General features: G+C 38.9%; 2 protein-coding genes and 1 long non-coding RNA gene across 3 annotated transcripts; 2 read left to right on the top strand and 1 right to left on the bottom strand.

The window, feature by feature from the left end:
- The first annotated feature begins 37 nt into the window (after positions 1–37).
- LOC130417450 (cathepsin Z) lies at positions 38–5,659 on the top strand. Its single transcript, XM_056743012.1, has 6 exons — positions 38–48; positions 1,058–1,221; positions 2,346–2,525; positions 2,832–2,982; positions 5,032–5,197; positions 5,540–5,659. Exons 1-6 carry the CDS (start codon positions 38–40, stop codon positions 5,657–5,659), a joined length of 792 nt encoding a protein of 263 aa, XP_056598990.1.
- On the top strand, positions 5,035–27,854 carry abhd8a (abhydrolase domain containing 8a). The gene is made up of 6 exons (XM_056744531.1): positions 5,035–5,197; positions 5,540–6,597; positions 17,013–17,774; positions 19,368–19,538; positions 19,843–20,059; positions 24,984–27,854. The coding sequence occupies exons 3-6, from the start codon at positions 17,026–17,028 to the stop codon at positions 25,236–25,238; spliced, it is 1,392 nt and encodes a 463-aa protein (XP_056600509.1). The 5' UTR covers positions 5,035–5,197; positions 5,540–6,597; positions 17,013–17,025; the 3' UTR covers positions 25,239–27,854.
- On the bottom strand, positions 18,601–27,053 carry LOC130418407 (uncharacterized). The gene is made up of 3 exons (XR_008906324.1): positions 26,986–27,053; positions 19,383–19,550; positions 18,601–18,659 (listed from the first exon to the last, which is right to left on the bottom strand). It is a non-coding gene; the product is annotated as an uncharacterized LOC130418407 (long non-coding RNA).

The raw sequence follows: 27,854 nt of genomic DNA, 5'->3' as shown, positions 1-27,854 counted from the left end.
AAGTTATGGTCATTTTATCATCACAAAAGGCATTGGGATGGTGCAACGGTACAGATTTATGACAGCTCATTTATATGTGCTGTACTTTAAGACATCATGATCTACAGAAAACATGCTTGTTTTGTGTTGTATGTGCATGTTTGTTGTATTGAAGTTGGGAGTCCTGGGTTAATATCGTGATATACGAATATGGTTTAAATATAGCAGTTTACCATGGTAATACCTTATGAAACCATCATTGTTGTGCAAAAAATTGTGATGGTAGCCTACCTTTAAAAAATCGCTTGAATAGATACACTTGTTCAGGAACTTACATGTACGTCAAACCATGGTTTTACTGTTGTAAAAGTGTCAGGATCATGTTTTTCGTCAGCTTATTACCATGTGAATAACCGTAGTTTTATTACAAATACCATGGTTAAAGGGGTCATATGTTGCGAATACGTGTTTTTCTGCGGGTTTGGTGTGTTATAAGTTTCCCATGCATGTATAAGACACGTTAAATTGCCAAAAATAAAGTGTGGGAACAAAAGATGCATTATATCTAGCGAACCTGTCTGAAACGCCTGATGTAACCACACCCCCACAAATCTACGTCAGTTCGTGGTATGATCGCCCAAATGTATACGCAAGTAAGGTGAGCGTACCTGTCAGTACAATTAGTTTGAACCTGATTTTCCAGATATGGTAAGAGGCGTTTCCATCAACTGGCCAATAAGGCAGAACTCGCTTTTAAGAGCAATGACCTTCGTAAAAACATCTGCACGTTTCAGAGAGGCGGGGTAAATAGGAGATACAAACATGCATGGTATGTGGAAAATATAGCGTTTAAACCTTAAATCGCGTATACACATTGCATTACGTCTTAAACAAACAATAATATTAGTTTTAGCCGTGTCATCTGACCCTTTTAAGACATTGTGTTAAATTGTGGTTACTTTGGTTTTGCTATAAATTAAACAAAAAAACAGCTAATGTTTCATAAAGGAATCTAAAGGCACTTTATTTTGCTGGTTTTTTTGCCTGATGGTTTAATACATCATGTATGTGTTTCTAGGACATATCCCAGAGCTCATGAATATGTAAATGTCTCTGATCTCCCCGCCTCCTGGGACTGGCGCAACGTTCAGGGCAAAAACTATGTGAGCATCACCCGCAACCAACACATCCCACAGTACTGCGGCTCATGCTGGGCCATGGGGGCCACCAGCGCCCTCGCAGGTGAGACCACCAACAACTCGAGTACACACATGACATGTACAATAGAGTAAAGAAGACCTCGCTTTTCATGACATTATTTATCTTGAATTATTTTTTATTTTTGCAATTTTACGGACTAGCTGCACTTGAATGTCTGAATAAATGGCAGTGACTATGATTATTGTATAAACGTATCATGTTTTGTGTCGGTTCTTTTAAATAACTTATAATCTTGGGTTTCCATCTCTGGAGTGCAGTGGTGAGTCAATTACATTACAGTAATACAAAGTATTATAAAGACAGAATTATTATAGTTTTCTTTTCATTTTTATTGTAGTTTTCTTAAAATTTAGATTTTGTTTTTAATGGTAATTTTAGTTTAATTTAAGCTATTTTGATTTTAGTATTTCTTTATTGTTTTTAATATTTTTCAGTTAATAATTTTACTGCCACAGCTTCCATATTTTTTCAGTTTATTGCTAAAGCAACATTTACAATTTAATTTAGTTTTTCAAATAATATTTTAGCCTATATTTGATTTGATTTTGATTAAAGGGGTGTTCGAATATTATCGTTTGATTTAGATGTAGTGCAACACAACACGCTGATTTTTTACAAAGCTCATGGCTATGAAAAGCGAGGTGTGCTATGATTGGCCAGTTAACCAGTGTGTAGTTATTGGTCGAATACTGCAAGGGTGTGACGGAAATGTAATGCATTTTACCATATTTGGAACATCAGGTTCCAAAGCAATTGTACTGACAGGTACACCCACCTTACATGCGTATACATTTGGGCTGTCTTAGTCAAATCAAACCAGGAACTGACATAGATTTGAAGGGGTGTGGTTACACAAGGCATTTCAGGCAGGTCTGGCTAAGCATTTGCTTTTACATAGAATGCATCTTTTGTTTCCAACACTTAAATTGTTTGCAATTGTACATGTCTAATATATGCATGGGCAATTTATAACACACCAAAGACACAGAAAAACACGTATTTGCGCCATACTACCCCTTCAACAGAAATGTTTTATATACATTAAGAGTGCAGTAAGGTTCCACAGTTCTTTGGGGGAAATATGAATCAAACTGTATGGAGTTAATTCCTGTTATTTTGTGTTAATCTCCCTTCTTCAAAATCAGATCGCATCAACATCAAGAGAAAGGGGGTGTGGCCTTCTGCCTACCTATCTGTACAGAATGTGATTGACTGTGGAGATGCAGGCTCGTGTTATGGTGGAGATCATCTGACTGTTTATAAGTACGCACATCATAAGGGCATTCCCGATGAGACCTGCAATAATTATCAAGCTCGAAACCAAAGTAAGACATGACTCTGAGTAATAAACTTTGACACGTTACTGGTTCTGTGCTGTTCAGCAATAAATGACACCTCATAACGTGTGGTAGTATTTTTCTAAACGACCAGATTTAAGATTTCAGCATGGTGGATGATATACCCACTTTAGCAACCACATAGTTACCAAACTCAACATCCTAGCATCATGTGTAAGAACGTTTGCACTGTCAACCATTGCCTAGAAAACACAAAATGTTTGTATAAATACAAATTTACTGCAAGGTTTTCTGCTAATAAAGTCTTGTTTCTGTGTTTAAATGTGTTTGCAGAATGCAACTCCTTCAATCAGTGTGGCACATGTTCATCCTTTGGCTCCTGCGCCATCGTTCAAAACTACACAGTGTGGAAAGTTGGAGATTACGGCACCATCAGAGGACGAGAGCGAATGAAAGCTGAGATCTACAAACATGGACCAATCAGGCAAGTTTTACACAACAATATACAATTGTGTCCAGATGTGATGTTCGGGGGGGATATTTGGACATGCTTGCGTTTCAAGAGGGGACGCAGTTCAAATATGAGGTGTATAGGCAGGGCCGGATTAACATAAGGGCTAGGTGGGGCTGAAGCCCCAGGGCACACGGAAGAAAGGGGCCCTTGATTGGCTGGAGGAAATGGGAGCTTTCCTTACATCATTGATTGACAATTCATATAAGTGGTTGATTATAAAATAATAAGAAACTATTGTAAAATGTTCCTGATTTATATAATTTGCCCTATGCTTTCACATGTCGAGAATATGAAGTATTCCGCTTGGCTCGCTGGTGTTCGAAAAAGTGATAGTGGTGCACAAAAAGGAGAAAAAAAGTTTAAAACTTACAGCTAAAATTCCAAAACTAACTAACTAACTACTTCTGATCACATTCGTATAAAACATCCATGCCCGAGGAAATTCCTGGTAGCTGCTGAAATATTTTGCATCACCCACCGTTACAGATCAATGTGCTTGACATGTTGAATGCGAGTTAGGAGTACCAGTAAGTTATTGTTCTTATAACCAATCAGTTAGAAAGCAAGGGTTTTATAAATGTTAAATTTGCCCCTTTAGATGAAAACGAAATATTGGTACGGTGCACAATGAAATATTTGCCCCGAGTCATATATCAGACAGCACATCTGATAGGTAACAAATGCAAGGGAGAGGAGAACGCTCCTTCTCAGTTTTGTTTGCGGTCATCAGAAAGAGCCATTTAACACGCACGTCCCTGGAATGCGACATTGTGAGAAGCATGGATTTTAACAATATCATTAGGGTTATCTGCTCAGCCAAAGTTCGAAAGAAGACTTTTTACGGTAAGACCATATTTTAAGTATTTCAAGCTGTTTTTGGAAACTTGTTTATTAGAAGTTCATATCAGGAGTTAATGTTTTTTTAAATAGCCTGGAATGTTTAGTATGCAAACTTGTGCTTAGAAAATTTTAAATTAAATATTCCATGTAAAATTAAATTACAATAATACAAAATTATATAAAATGATTAGAAAATTTTATATAATAAAGAAATATCAAATGAAATGAAATGAAACTTAAATAGTAGAAAATTAGATCAAATAATAAAAAAATTCTATATAATAATGCAATGTAATAAACACATAAAAGACACTGTGGTGTGGCAGTAAAATGAAGGGGGCCTTTGGGTTTGGTATTGCCCCAGGGCCCAATGTGTTCTTAACCCAGCCCCGTGTATAGGTACAAATACAGAAAACACTAAACTTGGTAAAGACGTGTTTTGAGGGAATTAGGAGAAAGCTCACATTAAAAAAATCAAACATTGATGACATTTGAGCAGTTATTAATATTTTGTTGATTCTCCTTAGTTTTTGTCTAGAGCAGTGATTCTTTTGGGTCTTTATATTATGTTTGAATAAAGAGTGGAGATGAATTCAGGTGTTTTAGATAAATGAGTCCTGGAATTTTGCATCAGTATACTTTTACAATTCTATAAGACATAGACGTGATGTATTAACCAGGAAGTCTATTTTTTACTTGTCTTTTCTAGGTCTTTTATGTTCATTTGATGGATCTATAGAACTAATGTGACTCAAAATGTTATCACTTTTAAAATGTTTTACATCCAAGCTTTATTATTTACTCGATAGCTCTGCAGAATGTCGTCGTTCTCTCAAATTCACGAGGTGCAATCTAGGACGTATTAAAGGGGTTCCTTGTATCCTAGACACTTTGTGATTAAAAACAAACTGTAAATAGTTAATGTGTTGTCCTTAACTGAACACATCTCTGTGTTATTTCTTGTTTTAAAAATCAACATAAAATGTGTTAGAAATATCACGTAATACATGTGAAATAGGATAACACAAACAAAATCAAGACATCCATTTTAAGAGTGAACAGCACCACCAATAAACCCTTTTCTAAAGCATGTGTAATATCTGTGTGTGAACCGTGTAATGTTTTACAGACTAAACCTTGATGCTGTTATTGAATTGCAGTTTTCTTTCTGTGTTGCAGCTGTGCTATAATGGCCACTAAAGGTCTGGAGGCTTATGAAGGAGGGATTTTTGCTGAATTTCACATTCTGTCTCTTCCAAACCACATCATCTCAGTGGCAGGATGGGGCGTCACAGAAGACGGAACAGAATACTGGATCGTCAGAAACTCCTGGGGCGAGTTTTGGGTCAGTGACCTAACAGGACGGCTCTCATCTGCTTAACTTTGTCACAAAAACATGTGTTTTAGAATTGATACATTTTTAGTCGTTTTACAGAAATGCAGTTCTTACAAGATAACGACATGTTGACGTAGAGCTATAAATTACAAGTAAAAGTGCTGTACGTGACTGCATGAATAATACTTGATAATTGCTTTTTGCAATTATCTGATAATTACTGATAATTACTTTTAACAGACGGTTCAAAATCAGATTTATCAGATAATCTTAATATGAAACATCAGCTCCTGTTGAATGAGTTAATTCCTGCACGTAATAAAAGCATGTGTCATGTTTTATCTCTCACAGGGTGAGCTGGGCTGGGCAAGAATTGTCACCGGTGCTTATAAAGGTGGTGAAGGCCACTGGTATAATCTTGCCATCGAGAGCAACTGCGCATACGGAGACCCCATTCTGGAGAAGAATTAAAATGGATATGTTCTTCATAAAGTCATCAACACCCCATCGAGCACATGCAGATGAGAGACTGTGAAGCTGAATTAAATCGGGAGAAGTGTCATATTAGAATCTCATGGTGCCATGCGCTGCATTATTTTAGTGCCACGTTCTTAAAACAGGGTTTTACAGGATGTTTACTTTAAACATTTATTATTGGAATCTTTATAAAATTTTATGAAAAAAGAAACCTTTGAGAACAGTATTAATAGTTTTTGCATAAAATATGGATATAATTGTGTATACATTTTGATTATTATATTATAATAAAATATTGTAGTATATATTTCTTTAATTATTATGTGAAATATTGTTGAAAAATGTTTTTAAAGTCATGTTTACTTTAGTTTGCATTGAATGTGTTCATGTTATTCCGAATATTAAAACGCAACTGAACATGCTTTTAGCACAACAGCTTCATGACATATGTTTGTGTGTCATGTATGAGCTTCTCTTGCTCTACATCTCGTCTAGGCTTAGCAACAGCACGCGCAGGCACTTCATTGGTCAGCATCCGCTGCACGAGCCTCGCAGTTCGTTTCGAGTCGTGTCAGTCAAGCAGAAAACGAACCGAGACATGGTCAACGACAACAGGAGAAAACAAGGGCACTAGTGTGGTGAAGCGTCCAGCCGTGAGGATGCTGAGATGCAGACAGCTGGATGTCACTGGCAGGATGCGTCCTTTTATTACCATGCGTACGCGCGCGTTTGATTCGATGCCATAAATCTGGCATGAAGAACATCTCTCAACTGCTCTGCAGAATCCGACAACTTGACATTAGTGTGCTAAACGCAACAGATACGTAGATATCAAAACTGGCTTTATTTGGTTTTGAAATAAACAAAACCATTGCGCATCTTCTACATTTAGTGCGTATCCAGATCCTATTCTTCTCAGAGCATCGTTCCAGGTAAGCATAATCATGTATGAATATGTGTATAATGATATTAAAGATGCAGTTTTATATTTGATAAACAATTCTATTTTGCGATGCTGTATGTTTGTATTATGCGCATCTCTGCTGCACGCGTTGCGCAGCAACCGATCCATCAAAGTCATCGATGTGTTTACAAATGTTACAATGTTGCGCATGAAGAAACCATAGCAACCTGTTCACTGGAATGCGAATAAAGAAATAATGATTGTAAAAAAGTATCAAAGGCTTTTAAATCATTAATGGCGCGTCATTCAGAGATGTGTTTGCTGATGTATTGTGCAGCATCGTTTTTAAAAACATGCTGAGTTTTACATATAAGCGCACACAAATGAAACGTTAACATGCTTTATTTTAACCCAAGTGGATAATGAGAGTGTACAGAGTGTTCCTGTTGTAGGTTAGTAAAGCAGTGTACTGTATACACAGCAGAGGCTCTGCCTACACACTCCAATTCTGCAATGCAGACCAAGTGATGACAAGCCAAAACACAATCCCACCCGGCAAATGTGGGCCAATGCATGCAGAGACCTGCTTGGTGTTTATGTTGTGTAGGATTAGATTGATAAAGGATGTATTTTCATAGTAAAGAACCTCTTGTCATACTATAATAAGACTAGGGCAACAGTCTGCTAAGGAAAATGATGGAAATTTGGTACAAACCGAGACTAAACGTATTGACTTTATATTATTAATAGGAGTTATGATTATTGATTTGCTTACTGGGTGTCTGAAAGGATTTTTGGAAGCTTCTTTGGGGCTTCATTTAATAAGCAAATGACATTATTATAAGTCATGGACATTTAAACAAACGGATTCTCGTTGTGGTCTTCTTTTTCTCTCTATACACATTGTGAATGTCAGTGTAACTTCAGCGTTTCATGAGTTTGTCTGTAGTGATGCAGTAAATGGCACCGGCACATACAGGAGAATCATTAAGCTAATTGGCAAGATCAATATTTCTCTCCTCCATCACTCACTGTTGTATTTAAAACCTCCTCCTGGTCTCTATTCTTGATTGTCTAAAGGATATAAAATGACAATTATTTTTAATATCTCTTTACTTTTTTACCCTGGTTTTGGGAAAAACATGTACGTTTTTTCCACCGTATATATGACTAATGGTGGCACGGTTGTCTTTGCGTCCTTCGGATGAGACATTTTAACCGAGGTACTGACTCCCTGCGCTCATTTAAGATCCCATTGCACTTCTTGTAAAGAATAGGGGTGTTACCCTGGTGTCCTGGCCAGATTCCCTCCACTGGCCCTTGTCAAACATGGCCTCCTAATAATCCCCACCTCCTGAATTGGCTCGATATCTCTCTTCTTTCAGCCTATGGCTGGTGTGTGGTGAGTGCACTGGCGCCGTTGTACTTTGGCTGCCGTCGCATCATCCAGGTGGATGCTGCACACTGTTGGTGGTTGAGGAGAGACCCCCCTCAAGTAATGTTAAAGTGCTTCGGGTGTAGAGCAATACAGCATTCATTCATTCATTCATTCATTTATATGTGTGAGATCAATAAGAATGGTGCTCAGTCAATGTCATAGTTCCCAAATCTATCCATAACTTTGTAAAAAACTTTTAAAGCAAAACAAGAATACAACTTTGACTTATATTATTATATTATTGTGTAAATACATACATCATTATATCTGCATTTGGTCCCCCTTAGGCTCCCTAAATATCAGTTTGGTCAAATGGCATTAAAAACAAGTCCTCACCTTAGTTTTCTTTTGGTCGGTCTTTGTTCAATGGCAAAGGCCCGACTCAATTGCATAAGGATTCAGAGATGGAGCATAACAGAGCGAGCGCTGGCATTGATTTTCGTGCGGATGCTGAAGTCGACACATTAACAGCTGCAGAGACTGCCAACAGGGCAAGAGGAGCTTTCCAGCAAAAGCAGCAATCCTTAAATCAAACCGGGAGATCTTCACGCGTGCGGGGGGGTCTTAAATCACGTTGATAATGCCCCGGACAAACCCGTCTCTACTTCAATACAGTATTTAGATAATTTACTAGATTTAATTAAATCATAATATGTAAACAAATCAAACATCAAGTTACAATGATGTAATTTAGAATTATTTCATTAAATATGTAACATTATACATACTATTGTACACTAAATATTTTTTTATGTACAAAAGACTGTACATTTCAGATCAATGTTTTTCTGCAGCTCTTCATTTTATTATGAATTATACATAGCTGCAAAAACCCTTCTTACATTTGGCCTGAATAATGTATACAGCTCCTCACACGAATCTGGGTAAAGTAGAGCAGGTGCGAGGTCCAGAACGATATAGATAATATAACATAGAGACAAAAGTAAAGTTCATTTTCTTATTATTTGCCGTTATCTACCCTTGAATGATGGGTTTTATTATAGTTTTGTTACCTGTTCATGTGTCTTAAAGAAACTTGAAATTCACAGCATGAATGTCGCCATCCAATGTAAATAAAGGACACAAAACAACATTTTTTCACAATTGTTATTTTGGCTTCGGACAAAAAAGCAGGCCATCATGGATTTGGAGGGTGAAAAAAGACGAAATATTCATGTATCATCAAAAGTGTGTCACTTGCCCAAACGCAAGAAGAGATGGCGGCCTTCTGGTCTGCTTGGATTATCTTTGAAAAAACCAAGGAAACATTTCAGAGTTTAACCATTTTTGCAGTTGAATTCTTGTAAGAAATTGAATTTGCGTGAAATTTTTCTCTCCCACACTGAAACTCACCTGCACGTACTGTCCTTTATCAAAAAATGCAATGAAGAAAATGATCATTCCATTGCAAAATAGATCAAGACAGACATTTTAAATCATTTGCATTTACAGTTTTAGTACCCAGAATCCCTCACACACTGAGCTGAAATACAGATTTAATGTCATACAGCCTGTAGTATGGCTTTATTTCAAGAGTCAGTCATACAGACTTCTGTTCATTTGTATGGTGGGTATCAGTGTTGTCATGTGCCATCACCAGTACCCGAAGGAAAAACGCTGGAGGAGGCCGGGTTATATATAGATCTGTGTCTCGGTCATGATGTGAATCATTGCATCCTCTCCGCTCAAATATCACTGCCAACATCCAAAGCAACATGAAGCACAATGTGTTGCCGTATTCACTGGATGTGCCTGCGATCACTTGTGTGCCGTGTGCTTTGCATTTCAGTATTATCCCATTTCCATCATTATCATATCTTTTAAAGCTCTTGTGACATTAGGGACATATTAGTTCTGTATTTTTCCAGAGATGTTGCTCTTTCATAGCTCTGGAGAATTGTTGGAGTTCTCAGTTGTGTTTCAGTCTCATATGTTTCTCTTAAAATTGTGAGAAATAAAAAGAGAAATGTAGATTATAGAGGTCGAATAATCTGGATTGAAGTTAATTCAATGAGAAATGTTGAGATCTTCAATAATATTAACTTTAGATGGCAGACTTGACAAATCTGAGCTAGGTTTGACACATTGTTGTCATTTTTTTTCAAACACAAATGACAGAAACATTTGTCAGATTTCTTTTTCTCATGAGAAATATCTGAGATGCAGACGAGACTCACTATTTAATTTAATCGATGCCTAATAAGTGAGATATAAAAGAGATCTGTGATTTTTCTTTCTTAGGGGTTCTGATTTTTGAGGTTTCTTGATGTATCCTATTAAAACTACTTAGTCAGAACAGACACAAGTGAGACAATTGTTGACCATACAGTAAGAGTAGAGTTGTGTATAAATGTGGATCACTGATCATCTCACTGCTGTCTAGAAGAAGCACTTGTGACATTCTTTTCATCATATACAGACTCTCTGGATCTTTCTCTCTCTCTCTCTCTCTCTCTCTTTCTGCAGCGTGTGTGTGTGTTTTCATGGCATTTCGCTCATACTGAGCTCACAGCTTTAACAGCAGTGCTGCACTGCTTTTGTGCAGAACAGCGAGTTTGAACAGCACACAAAGACTAATGGGGATTCAGCAATATCTACCGTCACAAAACAACAGCGTTAGCTAAACTGCAGTGATGTTAGCAACTCAATCCAGTATAAATCACTTAATAATGAATCACTCTGATCATTTTCCTCATCCTGGACTAAACATAGAACATCTATGGTAATGACTTGATTCTGAAAATATCTTGGTGTGTTTGACATACCTATTGTGTAAGAAAGAAAAATAACGGATGAGATCTCTTTAATGTTTCAATAATTTCACCTAGATATCGATGACATTAAATAGTGATCTTTTGCTGAGGTCCCATCTGCATCTCAGTTATTTCTCCTGAGAAAAAGAGCCAGAGATCTCAGAAATGTGTCCGTCATAAGAGTTCGAGAAGAGATGTCAACAATGTGTCAAACTGAGCTCAGTTTTGTAGAGTCTGCAATCAAAAGTCAATATTATTGAAGACGTCGATATGAACTCAAACATTTCTCATCAAATTTACTCAAATCCAGATTATTTGACCTCTACAATCTACATTCATTTACAACTCCAGACTCTTCACCAGACTCTGTTGTGTTTCAACAATTACTCTCTCATTTGTTTTTTGGTTCAAATGTTCATTTGAGGGTGTTTCTGCATTTAGGACTATCCAAAATAAAAAAATAAAATTTGTAATTCAATGTAGAGTTAAAAATGTGATTCGGTAAGGACAGATTGCGGAAATGCCATTCTTTCGAATATTGCAGCCAATTGACAGCTAGTAAGGTCTACAACATTTAGTTTTTGACATCTTAATATAAATGAATTCAATAGTAATAAATGTAGTTGTAAGTACAGAATTATTAAACTGTATGGTAAGGACACACAATAAATACTGACATAATGATATTTACCTTATATTTTTGGGATCTTGTGAGTAAGGGAATGACGTGGCCAAATCTGTCAGCAATGGAGATGGTGGTCTAGTGGGTTAAACCACTGAACTGGTAAATCAAAAGTTGCTGGTTTTATCCCAGCTGCAACCACCAGTGTGTCCTTGAGGAAGACACTTTACTCCATGTTGCTCCAGGGGGATTGTCCCTGTAATAAGTGCACTGTAAGTCGGTTTGGATAAAAGCGTCTGCCAAATGACTAAATGTAAATGTAAATGTGCTCATGTGGTAATTTTTGTTTCAATAGGGAGGCTCAGAGATGACGTATTTTTGTATGCAAAACCTGGAAGCGAGTAAGCATTTTAGTCTATGGGTTTTTTCATTGGGTTTTTGGTAAATAGCCCGAAATAAGGTATGTGGGTTAACAAAACCTCGAAATAATTTCACGTTTTATTCTATGAGATAAAACACACCAATTATAACCTGCTTTTAATTTTTTTAAAAGCCTTTTTGTGTCTTAAAATGGCGGTTGCTAACAAGTTGCTAAAAGCGACTACTTCCTTTGGCCGGGACGTTGGCCGTCATCGTGCATATAAAGCTAACAAATTATGCGATGTGGAACAAATATCTTAAAACGTAGATGTGGATTCATTTACGGAGTAATTACTCACCAATTCAATTCAAGTTTATTTATATAGCGCTTTTCACAATGTGTATTGTTTCAAAGCAGCTTTACAGGGGCAAACAAGAAAAACAGAAAAGTTAAAACACAGCACAGTGCATGGTATTTATACAACGAGTAAGTTCATTCTAATAAATAACATCTAATTTCTAAATAAATAAATGAATGAATGCAGTCTCCCGGTGAGCAGGCCAACACTGCCCTGCTGTGGCGAGGAACCCAAACTCCAATGATTGATTAATGGAGAAAAAAACCTCGGGAGAAACCAGGCTCAACCGGGAGGGCCAGATCCCCTCTGACGTGTCATAGCTGCACTCAGACTGGTGACATGTGATTTTAGTTTAGCATTTAATACCAAATATTGTAACTTCAGCATTAATAAGACAAATAGTCCGTCTTTGCTCTTGGTTGGGGATGTAGTGGTCTGAGCTGGGATGGTCCGATGGTCATATTTCTCTTGGCAGCTGGTGGAATTGCCTTAGATGGAGCTGGGATGGTCAGTCAGTCTGCAGCTGTATCTGGTGTAATCTCAAATTGGGGATGGGCATCTGTCGGTCGTCTGGACATGGTGGAACTTCTTCCTACCTCGGGATGGGCATCTGTCGGTCGTCTGGACATGGTGGAACTTCTTCCTACCTCGGGATGGGCATCCCGAGGCAGAGGCGGAAAGAGAATAAAGAGAATAATTAGCGTAGCTGCTGTTCATTAACTATGCATTAAGTGAAAGCTTGGCTGAAAAGATGTGTCTTTAATCTAGATTTAAATTGGGAGAGTGTGTCTGACCCTCGAATAGTATCAGGAAGGCTATTCCAGAGTTTAGGTGCTACGTATGAGAAAGCTCGTCCACCTTTGGTGGATTTTGTTATTCTAGGTATTGTCAAAAGTCCTAAGTTTTGAGATCTCAGCGAGCGTGATGGGTTGTAACGTGATAAAAGCTCGGTTAAGTAAGTAGGTGCTAAACCGTTCAGGGCTTTGTAAGTAATTAAAATAATTTTAAAATCAATGCGATACTTAATGGGTAGCCAGTGAAGCGATGATAAAACTGGGGTTATGTGATCGTATTTTCTTGACCTAGTAAGAACTCTGGCAGCTGCATTCTGAACTAACTGTAGTTTGTTTATCGATGATACAGGACAACCACTAAGTAGAGCATTACAATAGTCAAGCCGTGAGGTCACAAATGCATGAATAAGCTTTTCTGCGTCTGCAACACATAAACTATTTCGTAATTTGGCAACATTTCTAAGGTGGAAGAAGGCTGTTTTTGTGATATTTGAGATGTGATTTTTAAATGACAGGTTGCCGTCTAATATAACGCCTAGGTCTTTAACTGTATTTGTTGGAGTAACAGTGCAGCTTTCAATTTGCAGGCTGTAATCGGAGATATTCGGTTTACTTAATTTTGGTGCTATAAGTAATATTTCTGTTTTGCTAGAGTTTAAAAGGAGGAAATTACTAGTCATCCAATGTTTTATGTCCTCGATGCACTCTGCCAGTTTGGATAGCTTAAAGGAATCATCTGGTCTTGATGAATATATATATAGCTGAGTATCATCTGCATAACAGTGGAAGCTAATTCCATGTTTTCTAATAATGTTGCCGAGGGGCAGCATGTATATGGAGAAAAGCAAGGGTCCTAAAACCGATCCCTGTGGTAATCCATAATTGACTTGCGTAAGATTTGACGATTTCCCATTTAAATGGACGTATTGATATCGGTCTGTTAAGTAAGATCTGAACCATTGCAGTGCCTGTCCCTGAATACCGATATAATGGTGTAAACGATCTAGTAGTATTTTATGGTCTACAGTATCGAAAGCAGCACTAAGGTCAAGCAGGACTAAGAGTGAGATGTTTCCTTTATCTGAAGCAATAAGAAGGTCATTTGTAATTCTAACGAGCGCAGTTTCAGTGCTGTGATGCGGTCTAAAGCCAGACTGAAACTTTTCGTGCATGTCATTATTTTGTAGGAAGGTACACAGTTGAGTTGACACTACTTTTTCTAGTATTTTAGACAAGTACGGGAGATTTGAAATCGGTCTATAGCTTCCAAGTTCATTTGGGTCTAAATTTGGTTTTTTGATAAGAGGCTTAATTACAGCCAGTTTAAAGGGTCCTGGGACATGTCCTAGATTAATAGACGAGTTGATTATGTTACAAATGGGCTCAATTACAGCAGGTAGTAACTCTTTTAATAAAGTAGTCGGAATGGGGTCTAATAAGCATGTCGTCGGTTTGGATGTTGCAATAATTTTAATTAAATCTTCCTGATTTATAGGAGAAAAACACTCTAGCTTTTCTTTTTCACCAGGGAAAACATTTATAATAAAGTTGTCAGAGGCTTGCTCTTGATGACGTTGATATCAAGCAACCTTCAGTGTAGTCTGTTTATAGCATTGTGTAAGATTTTTACTTCTGCTGATTGTATTTCAGCTCTAAAAGTAACAAATGTGGTGTCAACTTGCAAAGATTATCTTGACAGACAAAACATGTAAGTGTCATAACCCTTTTTTAAAGGTACAGTTTGTAGAAATTGCCGCTAGATGGCGCACGATCAAAACCAAACAATCGATTAGCTTGATGACACTGTGTATAAGTGTGGAATGATGGGATATGTTGTCTTCAACTCCACTGCTGATTGTACCTCTGGGTACGAGGAACGAGAACGAGAAATCATGTTGGCAGAAGAGGTAAAGTAATTCAATTTTAGAAATGTTGCGTTTGATGAAATAATTGTATTTCATTATAATGAATTAGAGCCGAGTAATGTAAGGTTTAAAACTAAACTGTTAGTCATAGATATTACAGTAATTGTCCAATTCGATGGTGTGATAACACTGCGCAGTTTTAAGTGTTCAAATCAGTCATAGTAAAAGTTATTTTGAATGTACCCAGATCATTTGCAATAATCTTAGACGGACCCACCTTACAAACTACTTCCGCATCTGACAATTAGATGGTGGTCTAGTGGGTTAAACCACTGAACTGGTAAATCAAAGGTTGCTGGTTCTATCCCAGCATCCACCACCAGTGTGTCCTTGAGCAAGACACTTTACTCCACGTTGCTCCAGGGGGATTGTCCCTGTAATAAGTGCACTGTAAGTCGCTTTGGATAAAAGCGTCTGCCAAATGACTAAATGTAAATGTAAATGTAAATGTAAATGTCTACGACAGTGTCACATGGTTGCTACATCAGTAAAGGCGGAAACAAAGGGTAACGCGGATATGACGCCATTGACAGGGGTCAAAAAAGCCCCAGTCCACTGTTTAGAAAGGCAATCTTCTCAGGATTTAAAGCAGTTGGAAACATTTGAGATATTGTAAGTAATCAGCTAAAAATATATATAACAGTGGCCTACGGGTTTTTGTATATTTTCCTGCAAAATTCTTACAAACTGTACCTTTAAACAGAGAGGCGGAGCATATTTGAACAGAGCATATTTGTTGCAATTTTCCAAAAGTCTATGGGAAAATGCATAGGCTTTTGATCAAGGGAACCCGTGCGCCGCTAACTTCCGTGTTGGCATACAACAACACTTCCATACTATATAGTAGGCAAAAATGAGTATGAATAGTATGTCCGAAACCTCAGTATGCAAAAAATGAGTAGGTGAGAAATACCCGGATGGTTTACTTCCGCCGAGATTTGTGAGTCTGGATCGGATGGACACTTCTCTATCCCATGATGCCATGGAGCTGAGTATTGGTCAAATTTCAAAAGTAAATCAAATAATTATAGCAGAAAACTTCAAGGCAGACGTCCGTTTCTAATGTAATTGCCAATAAATGAATTTCTCGTGACTAAATTATGTTTTTATCAACGCTCTCGTATAGGTTGTTAATACGTCATAGGTCAAAGAGCATAAGAGTAACATGACCATAAAACATTGCGGATGCAGTATGTCCCAAATGTATTCATATTACTCCCACTAATACTATATAGAATTTACTGTTTTAAAGGGGTAATATGGCGCGAATACGTGTTTTTCTGTGTCTTTGGTGTGTTATAAGTTGCCCATGCATATATTAGACACATAATAATAAAAAATAAAGTTGCAAATATTAAAGTGGAACAAAGTGGAATAAATGGAACAAAAGATGCATTATATCTAAAAGCGAAGTACTTTCAGTACAAATTCAGTACATACTATCACAGTGTGCGATTTCGGATGCTCCGGTCTGGACTTGCTTGTCTTTGATAAAATGTCATAATAAAAGCCTTTTTTATTGTTGCGGTAAGGACTCAAAACATCCCTTGTGTGGGACAAGCACTTTTACTTAAAAAAATCCAAAAAATGATGAGTAAATAATACAGAGAAATTTTAGATGCTGTAAATTAAAATGTATATTAACAATTCCATTTGAAATAATATCACATTGTAATTCAATTAGCTTATTTTATGTATCTTAACATTGTGGCCAGAGTTGTGGGACAAAAAATAATATTTGGATATGTAAATGTTGCATCATTTTGTATTAAATCACATTCATATTCACATTCATCATTAATCATATTTTTTGTCGAGATGTGTAATGACACTGTGAAGAGATTTATAAACCGTCACATGACAAATTTTGACATCAATCTAAAATTTCTCTGCGGGGACTTGAAAGTGCCCGTGGTTGCAGAAACACCCTTGAACATTTGAGACTAGGTTGATACTTAAATGAGAAACAACAGAGAAATCTCCTGAGCTATAAAAGAGCACAACATTTTCTTCCGATATGTTTGATTTTTAAGTAAAACATTATTGCTTTAAACCCTTAGAGTTAAATCAGCCGCAATGTAGACTGCAGAATGTTTTAGGAGGAAGTATTTTAAAGTTGAATAAATACACGCCTCACCTTTGAGAGCAGAAACTTAGCCGAAACTGAGCAGACTGTGGCTGTATGTTCTCAGGTGAACCAGCAGCATGTTGACCAGCATCACTGAGAGCATCTTCTGCTGTCTGATGGGAAAGACCAGCGTCGTGTTGCCAGTCGAGACATCAGACGGAAAGCCAGCAGACGGATTCGAGTTTGTGGAGGTGAAGCCGGGTCGGGTGCTGCGCGTGCGTCACATCCTCCCAGAACGCCCCGCTATGACAGAAGAGCACCCAGGACAAGACGGCACCGTCCACTGCAAACGCAAGATCACGGTGTACCGCAACGGACAGCTGGTGATCGAGAACCTGGGTGATGTTCTCCACTCGGAGATCCTCCAGTGTCAGAATGGAGATGTGGAACAGTCTAGCACGGTCGAGGTGGAGCTGTCCGACTACACCACTGCGCCGTCGTCCCCGGATCCCAAACCAGCTCCGCCTCTTCCCTGCTCTGACCATCAGAAGCCTGCCCCACCGCCCAGACGCAGACGCCGGAGACCCAAGCGTACCGTACTGATAGATACAGAGCGTCGCATCAGCAGCTGTAAGGGAACGCACGCGGACGTGGCGCTGTTCTTCATTCACGGCGTTGGCGGTTCGCTGGACATCTGGGGCAGTCAGCTAGACTTCTTCTCACGGCTGGGTTATGAGGTCATCGCTCCTGATCTAGCGGGTCACGGTGCCAGTACCGCCCCACAGATAGGAGCGGCTTACACCTTCTATGCCCTGGCAGAGGACCTGCGTGCCATATTCAAGAGATATGCAAGAAAACGAAACATTCTCATCGGTCACTCATACGGGTGAGTGATACATTTTCATATCATAAACTTTACTTCCGAATCATGAAATGTATACATGCACCTAGTCATTATATACTGTTGTTCTGAGATCAAATGGATGTACACTATATGGACAAAAGTATTGGGACAATTCCTTCTAACAAACATGTTTATCTATTCCAGTAATTCCATTTTTCCTTTGTGCATTGTCACGTTGGAATGCAAAAGAGTCCTGAGCAAACTGTCCTGCAATAAAATGAGAAGCACGCAATTCTCTCGAATATATTTGCTCTAGCATTAACATTTGTGCTCATGGAAATGACTAAAGTAGTCAAAGCTGTTCATTGGATGAGGTCGTCCCAAAACTTTTTTCCATGTAGTGTATCAGTTCGTTCATCTTTCTATTTAGAAATTCCTGCATGTTTTGGACACATGGCATGTAGGAATATGCCTGTTTTTGCATCCGCTTTATGAGCATATATTAAAGAGTCACGAAGAGTTTGTTTACAAAAAAACTCAATTTTTCGGAATTCACATTTTTGTAGTTTATGGTATTTTTTATTCAACCCTGTTTCAAAACTTTGCATTTTCATGAATCCAAAACATAGTCGTTGTGTAAATGTACCAAAACAGATAACACCATTTCAAAATGTCAGGATTGGGGGACAGAACCCAATCGCAGGCATTGAAAGGGTTTTAACTAAAAGATACTTTATTTAAAGAGAAAAAAAACCTGCAATGGGGAAAACACGGTAGAAATCAAAACAAAGCAAAAACTTCCGGAGCTACACATATGAGAAAACATACGACACTTGTCTCCACACAAGACAAAACACACACACAAGACCTGGTACTGTCACGACCTGTCCACAAGGCACGAAAACTCAGAACAGGAAGGCCTGGATCCTGACACAAAAATGAAAAAAAAAAAATGTTTTTATTGTGCATTATAAGTAATATTAATCAAACTACAGATGTTTTTTTATTAAGTGATAATACCAACAAACGAAACATGATAATATTATTAAATAGTTTTTTTATATTCTTAAAATCAGAGTTTTTAAAATGAGGTCAAAAGTGCACTATTTTAGAAACAATGCCATTATTATTTCATACAACAACAAAGTGAATTTGTGAACAATGTGTACATTTCGTTTAACAGCGATTTGAATATAATTGCCAACAGACATGTCTCCAAATAATCGGCAAGTGATCACATATCAAAATATGTATTATATAATTGTATTAAAATTATTTTTAATTCTTTACTTCCATTCAGTTTCTTTCTTATTGTTCTCCTGCTGAAATGTTTTTTTTTTTGTAAAGCTGCTTTGCAATAATGCAACATTATTGAAAAAAGTGCTTTGCATAAAAAAACTCATCAAAACTGAAAAAGCAAAAGACAGTAAGGGAACTGAGCAGTGAACATTTATCTGTTTTACTTTGATTCAATTGTGTCATTTCAATTTATTTGAGTTTTTTGTAAGATCATGTGAAACACATTAAGGCCACATTAAGTGTGTAAACATGTGACTGGTATTGGGTTTAGTTGAGAGTAACTCATGTTGAGTTGTTTTAATGATTATCATTGAGATGTGTTGTGTTCTTGTGAAGGGTGTCGTTCTGTACGTTCTTGGCACACGAGTATCCAGAGCAGGTGCATAAGGTGGTGATGATCAACGGAGGAGGACCAACAGCATTGGAGCCCAGTCTCTGTTCCATCTTCCAGCTGCCGTCATGTGTTCTGCACTGTCTGTCTCCATGTCTGGCCTGGAGTTTTCTCAAGTAAGACATCACCTATCACAATAACACATTCAAGAGCTGTTGGTTCATTTGAAGGGCCATTTTCCATCTGGGGGATGACAAATGGATCTCTCAACAATGTGTCAAACTGAGCTCAGATTTTTCAAGTCTGCAAACAAAATTCAATATAATTGAAGATCTCATTACGATCTCAAACATTTCTCATCAAATTTACCCAAAACCAAATGTTGCAAATTGTATTTGCATGCTTATTGTCTGTCATACTTCTCAATATTGATCTTGTTCATAATCTTACTTTTGTTTTGTTGTTTGGTCGTCCACACAGAGCTGGTTTTGCGAGGCAGGGTGCTAAGGAGAAACAGCTTCTCAAAGAGGGAAACGCATTTAACGTGTCTCCGTTTGTGCTGCGAGCGATGATGAGTGGTCAGTACTGGCCGGAGGGGGATGAAGTTTATCACGCCGAGCTGACCGTACCCATTCTGCTGGTGCACGGCCTGTTCGACAAGTTTGTGCCGATCGAGGAGGATCAGAGAATGGCAGAGGTTTGTTCCACCTGTGAGACATTCTTTACTCGGTCACCATTCACTTTCACTGTGTGATTAGAATGCAATAAAAGCGAATGGTGACCGAATATGTTATATCTGATCAAACGGATAGCAAATAAATCATTTTTGGATGGACTTTGACTTGAAGTGTTAGGTTCACGTACATTTTACCTTTAACATTAACACGCATGTTACCTTTAACCTTGCATTAATATTATGCCAGAAATGCACGGATGTACGCTTTAAAAATCCGTATACTATACTAAAAATCAGTATACTATAATCTTAATGTTGAATACTCTGTAGTATGGCCTGCATGTGAATGGGAATGCAGACTCAATTTTTTGTTAGAAGAAAGTGAGAAAAGAAACACAGACAGGACTTCACGCCTCTCTTACGACTCTCCTCCAGCACACAAGAGTGTCTCTGTGTTGTTTATGGGGACAGAGTAATCACGCATGTGCACATGCAGATGTGCTCTGAATGAAAGACTGGTGTCTCTTTGTACTGAACTTCAATTCTTGTAAATACATCCCGTTGTTTGTTAATCTATTACATTTATAAATGATATTAGACACTTTACATTTATAGATTTTATTAGACACATGATATTTTTAGATTATATTAGACAAAATGTATTTACAGATTATATTAGACACATTATATTTATATAATATTATATAAAACACATGAGATTTATAGATTATATTAGACACATTATTTTTAAAGATGATATTAAACAAATTGTATTTATACGTTATATTAGACACATTTTATTTACAGATTATATTAGACACATTATATTTATATATTTTATAGAACACATTTTTTTTACACATTATATTTATATATTATATCAGACACATTACTTTTTAAGATGACATTAAACACATATTATTTATACATTATTTTAGACAAATGTTATTTACAGATTAAAGTAGATTAAAACTAGTGGTGGGCATAGATTAATTTTTTTAATCTAGATTAATCTAGATTAATTCCAAGATTAATCTAGATTAATCTAGATTAAAATGGCTCATTTGAATTCTGCCGAAGGCATTCAGAATGTGTGCTACCCAAATAATGACTAAAAGTAAGTCTTTGAGAACGGGTTTCTCAAGCCAGGTGGCGCATTAGACCAGGGGCTCATCTCCTGTTTCCAAAATGCATCACAAACTGCTTGAGAAAGCTGTTCTACTATGATAATTGGTGATGAAAATTAAATTATGTTCAATAAAATGAACTTGTGACTCCTGAGATAGGCGCAGGCTCCCCGTGACCCGAGGTAGTTCGGATAAGCGGTAGAAAATGGATGGATGGAAAATGAACTTGTGTTTACTTCCGCATTAGCTAAGGGATTCTTTGCGTTTAGGTGGTACTTGAGACAGGAAGAGCTCCTACAGTACATTTACATTTAGTCATTTAGCAGACGCTTTTATCCAAAGCGACTTACAAAGAGTGAGGGAGCAACAAGCAATATGTCATACAGGAGCCATAATACATTAGATCTCAATACAAAGTTACTGATTTTAACTAAAGCTAGACCACTACCTGTTGAGAGAAAGTGTTTTTTTTAAACCAATTCCGCATTGCACAAGGTGCAAACAACCTTAGTCTTGTCGATGTTTCTATTGGGAAGCTTCTTAAAAATTAATGTTCCCTGAAGCAAACCCGGCGGCTTCATAGCTGCATCCATGTTAGCACGTCACGTCTGATGCGGTAATTTCACAGTAACGTTATGTTGTGTTCAGACCAAACGCGAATGGCGCGTCAAGCGCGAGTGATTTATATGTTAATGCAAAGAGCCAATAGACCTACTTGCTGCGCGAATCGCGCGAATGAAGCCCTGCTTATGAGATGATGAGGCGGCTTCTGCTTCCGCTTCCGCGAATGACGCGAATCACGCGAGTTTAAAAATCTCGTTCTCGCTCCGTACAGTGCAGTTAAGCTGGTATACATCCGCGCTAAAATATCAAGGTGAAAGACATCATAGCTTGCGTAGTATAGACCCAGCTCCCAACCCAACTTTGAGAATAGATTAACGGCGACAATTTTTTTAACGCGCGATAATAGTCTCACTGCGTTAACGCCGTTAACGCCGTTAACGGCCCACCACTAATTAAAACAGACACATTTTATTTACTTATCATTCACATTTTATTTATACATTATATTAGACACATTATTGTAATAATGTTCAATAAAAGGAAGGAAGGAGACGGGAACCGGCAAACAATTAAACATTTAATAACTTGACAACAAAGTAAAAAGACAGCCGGGAGCCCCTCACGGACGACTGCCGACGAATAAAACAAACCACAACTAAAATCCAGGCCCGGTCCTCTCTCATTGACGGTCCGGTCGCTCGTCCTCTTATGCTCCCTATCTCCTCCGTGATACTAGACTGGTGTGCGTACAGCTAACGCTCATAATCACTCACTCACCGGCCTCGACTCACGGTCTCGTCCCGCCTACTCCACTACAATTATATTCATAGATTTTATTAGACACATTTTATTTATACTATTAGAAAATATTTATCGATATTTTAAAAGTCAAAATTTATTTACAGACTATATTGGACACATATTATTTATAAATTATATTAGAAACAGAATATTTTCAGATCATATTAGACAATTTATTATATTAAACAAATTTTATTTACAGATTATATTAGACACATTATATACATAGATTTTATGAGACACAATATGTTTATATATTATATTAGACATTATATTTATAGATTGTATTACACACATTTCATGTATAGATGTATTGGCGGGGGCCTCGACAACCCGATCCCTGGACACGGAATCTAGCTCTAGGGACATGGAACATCACCTCTCTGACGGAGAAGGAGCCTGAGATTGTGCGTGAGGTTCAGAGATTCCGACTAGAGATAGTCGGGATCACCTCTATGCACAGCTTGGGCTCTGGAACCACACTCCTCGAGGGAGGATGGACTCTTCACCACTCTGGAGTTGCCCATGGTGAAAGGCGGCAGGCTGGTGTGGGTTTGCTTATAGCCCCCCAGCTCAGCCGCCATGTGTTGGAGTTTACCCCGGTGAACGAGAGGGTCGCTTCCCTGCGCCTTCGGGGGTGGATGAGATCCGCCCTGAGTACCTCAAGTCTCTGGATGTTGTGGGGCTGTCTTGGCTGACACGCCTCTGCAGCACCACGTGGCGGTCGGGGACAGTGCCCTTGGACTGGCAGACCGGGGATAGCGGTCCCTCTTTTTAAGAAGGGGGACCGGAGAGTGTGCCCCAAATATCGGGGATCACACTTCTCAGCCTCCCCGGGAAAGTCTATGCCAGGGTACTGGAGAGGAGAATCCGGCCGATGGTAGAACCTCAGATTCAGGAGGAACAGTGTGGATTTCGGCCCGGGCGTGGAACGCTGGACCAGCTATATACCCTCTCCAGGGTGCTGGAGGGTTCATGGGAGTTTGCCCATCCAATACACATGTGTTTTGTGGATTTGGAGAAGGCATTTGACTGTGTCCATTGCGGCATCTTGTGGTGGGTGCTCCGGGAGTATGGCATTCGGGACCCTTTGCTAAGGGCTATCTGGTCCCTGTACGACCGGAGCAGGAGCTTGGTTCGCATTGCCGGCAGTAAGTCAGACTTGTTTCCGGTGCATGTTGGACTCCGGCAGGGCTGCCCTTTGTCGCCGGTTCTGTTCATAGTGTTTATGGACAGAATTTCTAGGCGCAGCCAGGGGCCGAAGGGCGTCGGGTTTGGGGACCACATGATTTCATCTCTGCTCTTTGCGGATGATGTCGTCATGCTGGCCCCATCAGACCAGGACCTTCAGCATGCACTGGGACGGTTTGCAGCCGAGTGTGAAGTGGCTGGGATGAGAATCAGCACCTCCAAATCTGAGGCCATGGTTCTCAGTCGGAAAAGGGTGGCTTGCTCACTTCAGGTAGGTGGAGAGTTCCTGCCTCAAGTGGAGGAGTTCAAGTATCTGGGGGTCTTCTTCACGAGTGAGGGAAGGATGGAACGGGAGATTGACAGACGGATCGGTGCATCTTCAGCAGTAATGCGGTCGCTGTACCGGTCTGTCGTGGTGAAGAAGGAGCTGAGCCACAAGGCGAAACTCTCGATTTACCGTTCAATCTAAGTACCTACTCTCACCTATGGTCGTGAGCTGTGGGTCATGACCGAAAGGACAAGATCCCGGATACAGGCGGCCGAAATGAGCTTTCTCCTCAATGTGGCTGGGCGATCCCTTAGAGATAGGGTGAGAAGCTCGGTCACTCGGGAGGAGCTCAGGGTAGATCCGCTGCTCCTCCACATCGAGAGGGGCCAGCTGAGGTGGCTCGGGCATCTTTTCCGGATGCCCCCTGGACGCCTTCCGGGGAAGGTGTTCCGGGCATGTCCCACCGGGAGGAGACCCCGGGGAAGACCTAGGACACGCTGGAGGGGCTATGTCTCCCGGCTGGCCTGGGAACGCCTTGGTGTCCCCCCGGAAGAGCTGGAGGAAGTGTCTAGGGAGGGGGAAGTCTGGGCATCCCTGCTTAGACTGCTGCCCCCGCGACCCGGCCCCGGATAAGCTGAAGAAAACGAACGAACGAACACACATTTTATTTATAGAGTATATTACACACAATATTTTTGAAGATGATATTACACACATTTCATTTATACATTATATTAGACACATAATATTAATAGATTATATTAGACCATTTATTTATAAATTACATTAAACAAATTTTATTTACCGATTATATTAGATTTTCTTATACATTATATATGACTATCATTAATCTGAAAGTTTATGATTGAATAATTTGAATGCATTGTGTTTCCATGGTACATGAATCACTCTTTTAATATATTTTTTCATACTGTAAACCCTTTACAATCATAATGCAACTGACCTCTTTATCCTTAAACATCTTTATTTCTAGATCCTCTTGTTTGCGTTTCTGAAAGTGATCGAGGAAGGCAGTCACATGGTGATGATGGAATGCCCTGAGACAGTCAACACCCTCCTGCATGAGTTTTTCCTCTGGGAGCCCGACACTTCCAAACAGGACACAGTTGCCACGGTAACAGCCGGTCAGACTGCAACAAACACTGCCGCAACGCCCGTCCAGACGCTCAGTGTCCTCAACGGCTACAGCACAGGGAATCCCAAGGTCAACAAACCCCTTAACAAGTAACCAATGGATGATTGACATTTCGGGGTAAACCAATCGGAGGGCTGTTAACGACAGGTGCTGCGAACGGCGTGACCATCACATTGGCTCAGAGCTGATTTTTGGTCAGAAGGTCCGAGCAGGTGCCATGAAGACAGATTGAAAGGTTGGGACTCTTTCTGCAAGAGCTTCCAAAGTACGATATTGGTGATTTATGACATAATGATGATACCTTTGTATCTCTCTACTACCTTTGGACAATATCTTTCCGTCTTGTGCTGCTTAAACAAAAGGACTGAGTGTCCGTCTAGAGGATGAAACCCAGCATTGGAGTCCAGGTTTGATTGCATTACGAGACGGCAGTCGCCGAGGTTGTTTTTGAGAAACCGGATTGTGTTGGACGAGTTTAAAGTCAACATGAAAAAGCATTTCCAGCCTCCTTTACTTATAATGGATTGGAAATGAATGGGGTTATATTGATTGGATTTTAGTCTGGTGGTTGGAGGAGGTAAAAAGGAGAGACATGGTGACATTAGCTAGCTATATAATTATTTTTAACAATAAGACCTGGAACGTGTGTTAAGTAAATTGGCTGGATTTCATATTGACTTCAAAAGTCGTGTGCACAGAACCGGTGTTCACATCATGCAGAGCTAAATAACTCAATCATACTTAAAACACGTTTTCAATGTCTTCCCTCAAAAAACAAATCCATCGCTTACAGGTTTAAGACCCTCTGCTGAAAACAGACATACAGTATAAAATATTTAACCATACGAGGTGGAACGAAGATAACATTCTGTGAACACATGCTACGCATCATTGTTTGTACAAATTGCACAAATTGAACAACGGATGTCGCTTCACAAACGTGGGACAAGCAAAACTATCAACTGGAAAACGACCGTCGTATTGGGATATTTCATGCACCGTTTCGTCTCCTAGCAACCTTGAAGTCAGGCATTAGAAGAGATGCCGTGAGAGAGAGAGCTATAATGATACGATGGCTACTGTGTGATTTGGTGCTGAGGAAAAGCAGGATATAAGCCACAATATCACAGATGTATGCTGTCACGATGTCTTGCGAAGTGGTGAATTTATTCAGATGATATTACGAATATCTAACCATCAGGTTGATCCAACACATTGTGAGGACGCAATTATGGTCTACTGTACCATTAAACTTAATAAGGGCAGTGTATGCAAGAATCAACTGTGGAAGCCTTGCAGCTGTTGCCATGACAACAAAGAGTCAAAGGCAACACGGATTAAGAATTACACACGCATTTCAAACATCGTATAAGAGCTCATTGCTGAACGAAAATGTTATGACAATTATGCAGATGTTAAGATGAAAATCATTATGAAATATTCAGGATAACCGATATGAGAATTGGCTTATACTAAAGTTACAAGTCAAGCGTGTTATAGACAGACCCTCTGGTCAGAATGATTGGATTCTAACTTAATGCATTTCCCAGCATTCTTTGGTGCAGCATAAAAAAGACAACATACATGTCACTGATATCCTTTCGAAACCTTGTATCGCCATATTTCATGTTTTTTTTTGCCATAAATCCTTATTATTAGTTACCCTTTATGTTTATTACTGGGTTTTGCAAATGTCTAACCAATAAAAAGTATAAAAAAGTGCTTGTCAACCTTGAAAGTTTATTCCATTTCCTGAAAAACAGCAAATTTGGACATACAAGGTTTCAGAAGGACAGCGACGATATATATCACTTTAAACAACTTTTCTCAAAAACAATACCTGAAATGATTGTGTTGTGAAGTGAAGTGTGCCATCGCTTTTTCTTAGCAGCTATTTGCCTCGAAGATGATCAAACTAGAAGGAAACCAAAACAGAGACTTAGGGTGGATTCTTTTCATTAATGCCGATAAGAAAGCGCCCTAAGATGTCCTAGCAACCGCATAGCAACCATAAAGCAATGTCCTGGCAACCACCCACATCACCCCGAGCATCACGACTGCGGGTTTCGGACTGACGACGCCACAAAGCTTTTCTTCAAAAGAGCCTAGTGCGGCATATTCTGAGCATTACCAGAGTTTACGATGGAATTTTGTTCTTGTGCAATACTTCTGAACACACCGGGGGAAAATATGACATTTTAAATCCTGTCTCTCCAATTCACAGATGGTAGTAATAAAACAAACAACATTCATGCAACAGGGTAATGCTAACGTTACTTTTGCTACGTAAAGTAGTTTTGGCTTTTCTCGGAGCGCCTGTAAATACGGTGTTTGGAGTGATGCGAAAACATTGAAAAAAAAAACGACAAATAATACAGGCCAGTACTGTTAAAAACTGCCAAAGGTCTCATTCATGGGTTGAGAGTGAGAGAAGAAATATTTCACAGAGCGCTGCAGGAGATATAATAAACACATGTTGTGCTGATGAAGATTTTCCTCTTCTTCTGGTCGTGAACATTGTGGTGTCAATTATGTGTGTTTGTATATATCTATGAGAAAGTATTTACCGGGCACTGCCTGAAACTATGTGCATTTAAAATATTATGGAAACTATATAAATAAAACACACATGTATTTTGTCCGTGCATTTTATGGTGCCTGTATGTGCAAGTATAAAAAATATGATGTGTATAAACGTTTAATAATGAA

The sequence above is a fragment of the Triplophysa dalaica genome, chromosome 3 (genome assembly GCF_015846415.1).
Source record: "Triplophysa dalaica isolate WHDGS20190420 chromosome 3, ASM1584641v1, whole genome shotgun sequence".
In the NCBI taxonomy this organism is placed as follows: domain Eukaryota; kingdom Metazoa; phylum Chordata; class Actinopteri; order Cypriniformes; family Nemacheilidae; genus Triplophysa; species Triplophysa dalaica.
This window is presented reverse-complemented; position numbering and strand designations above follow the sequence as displayed.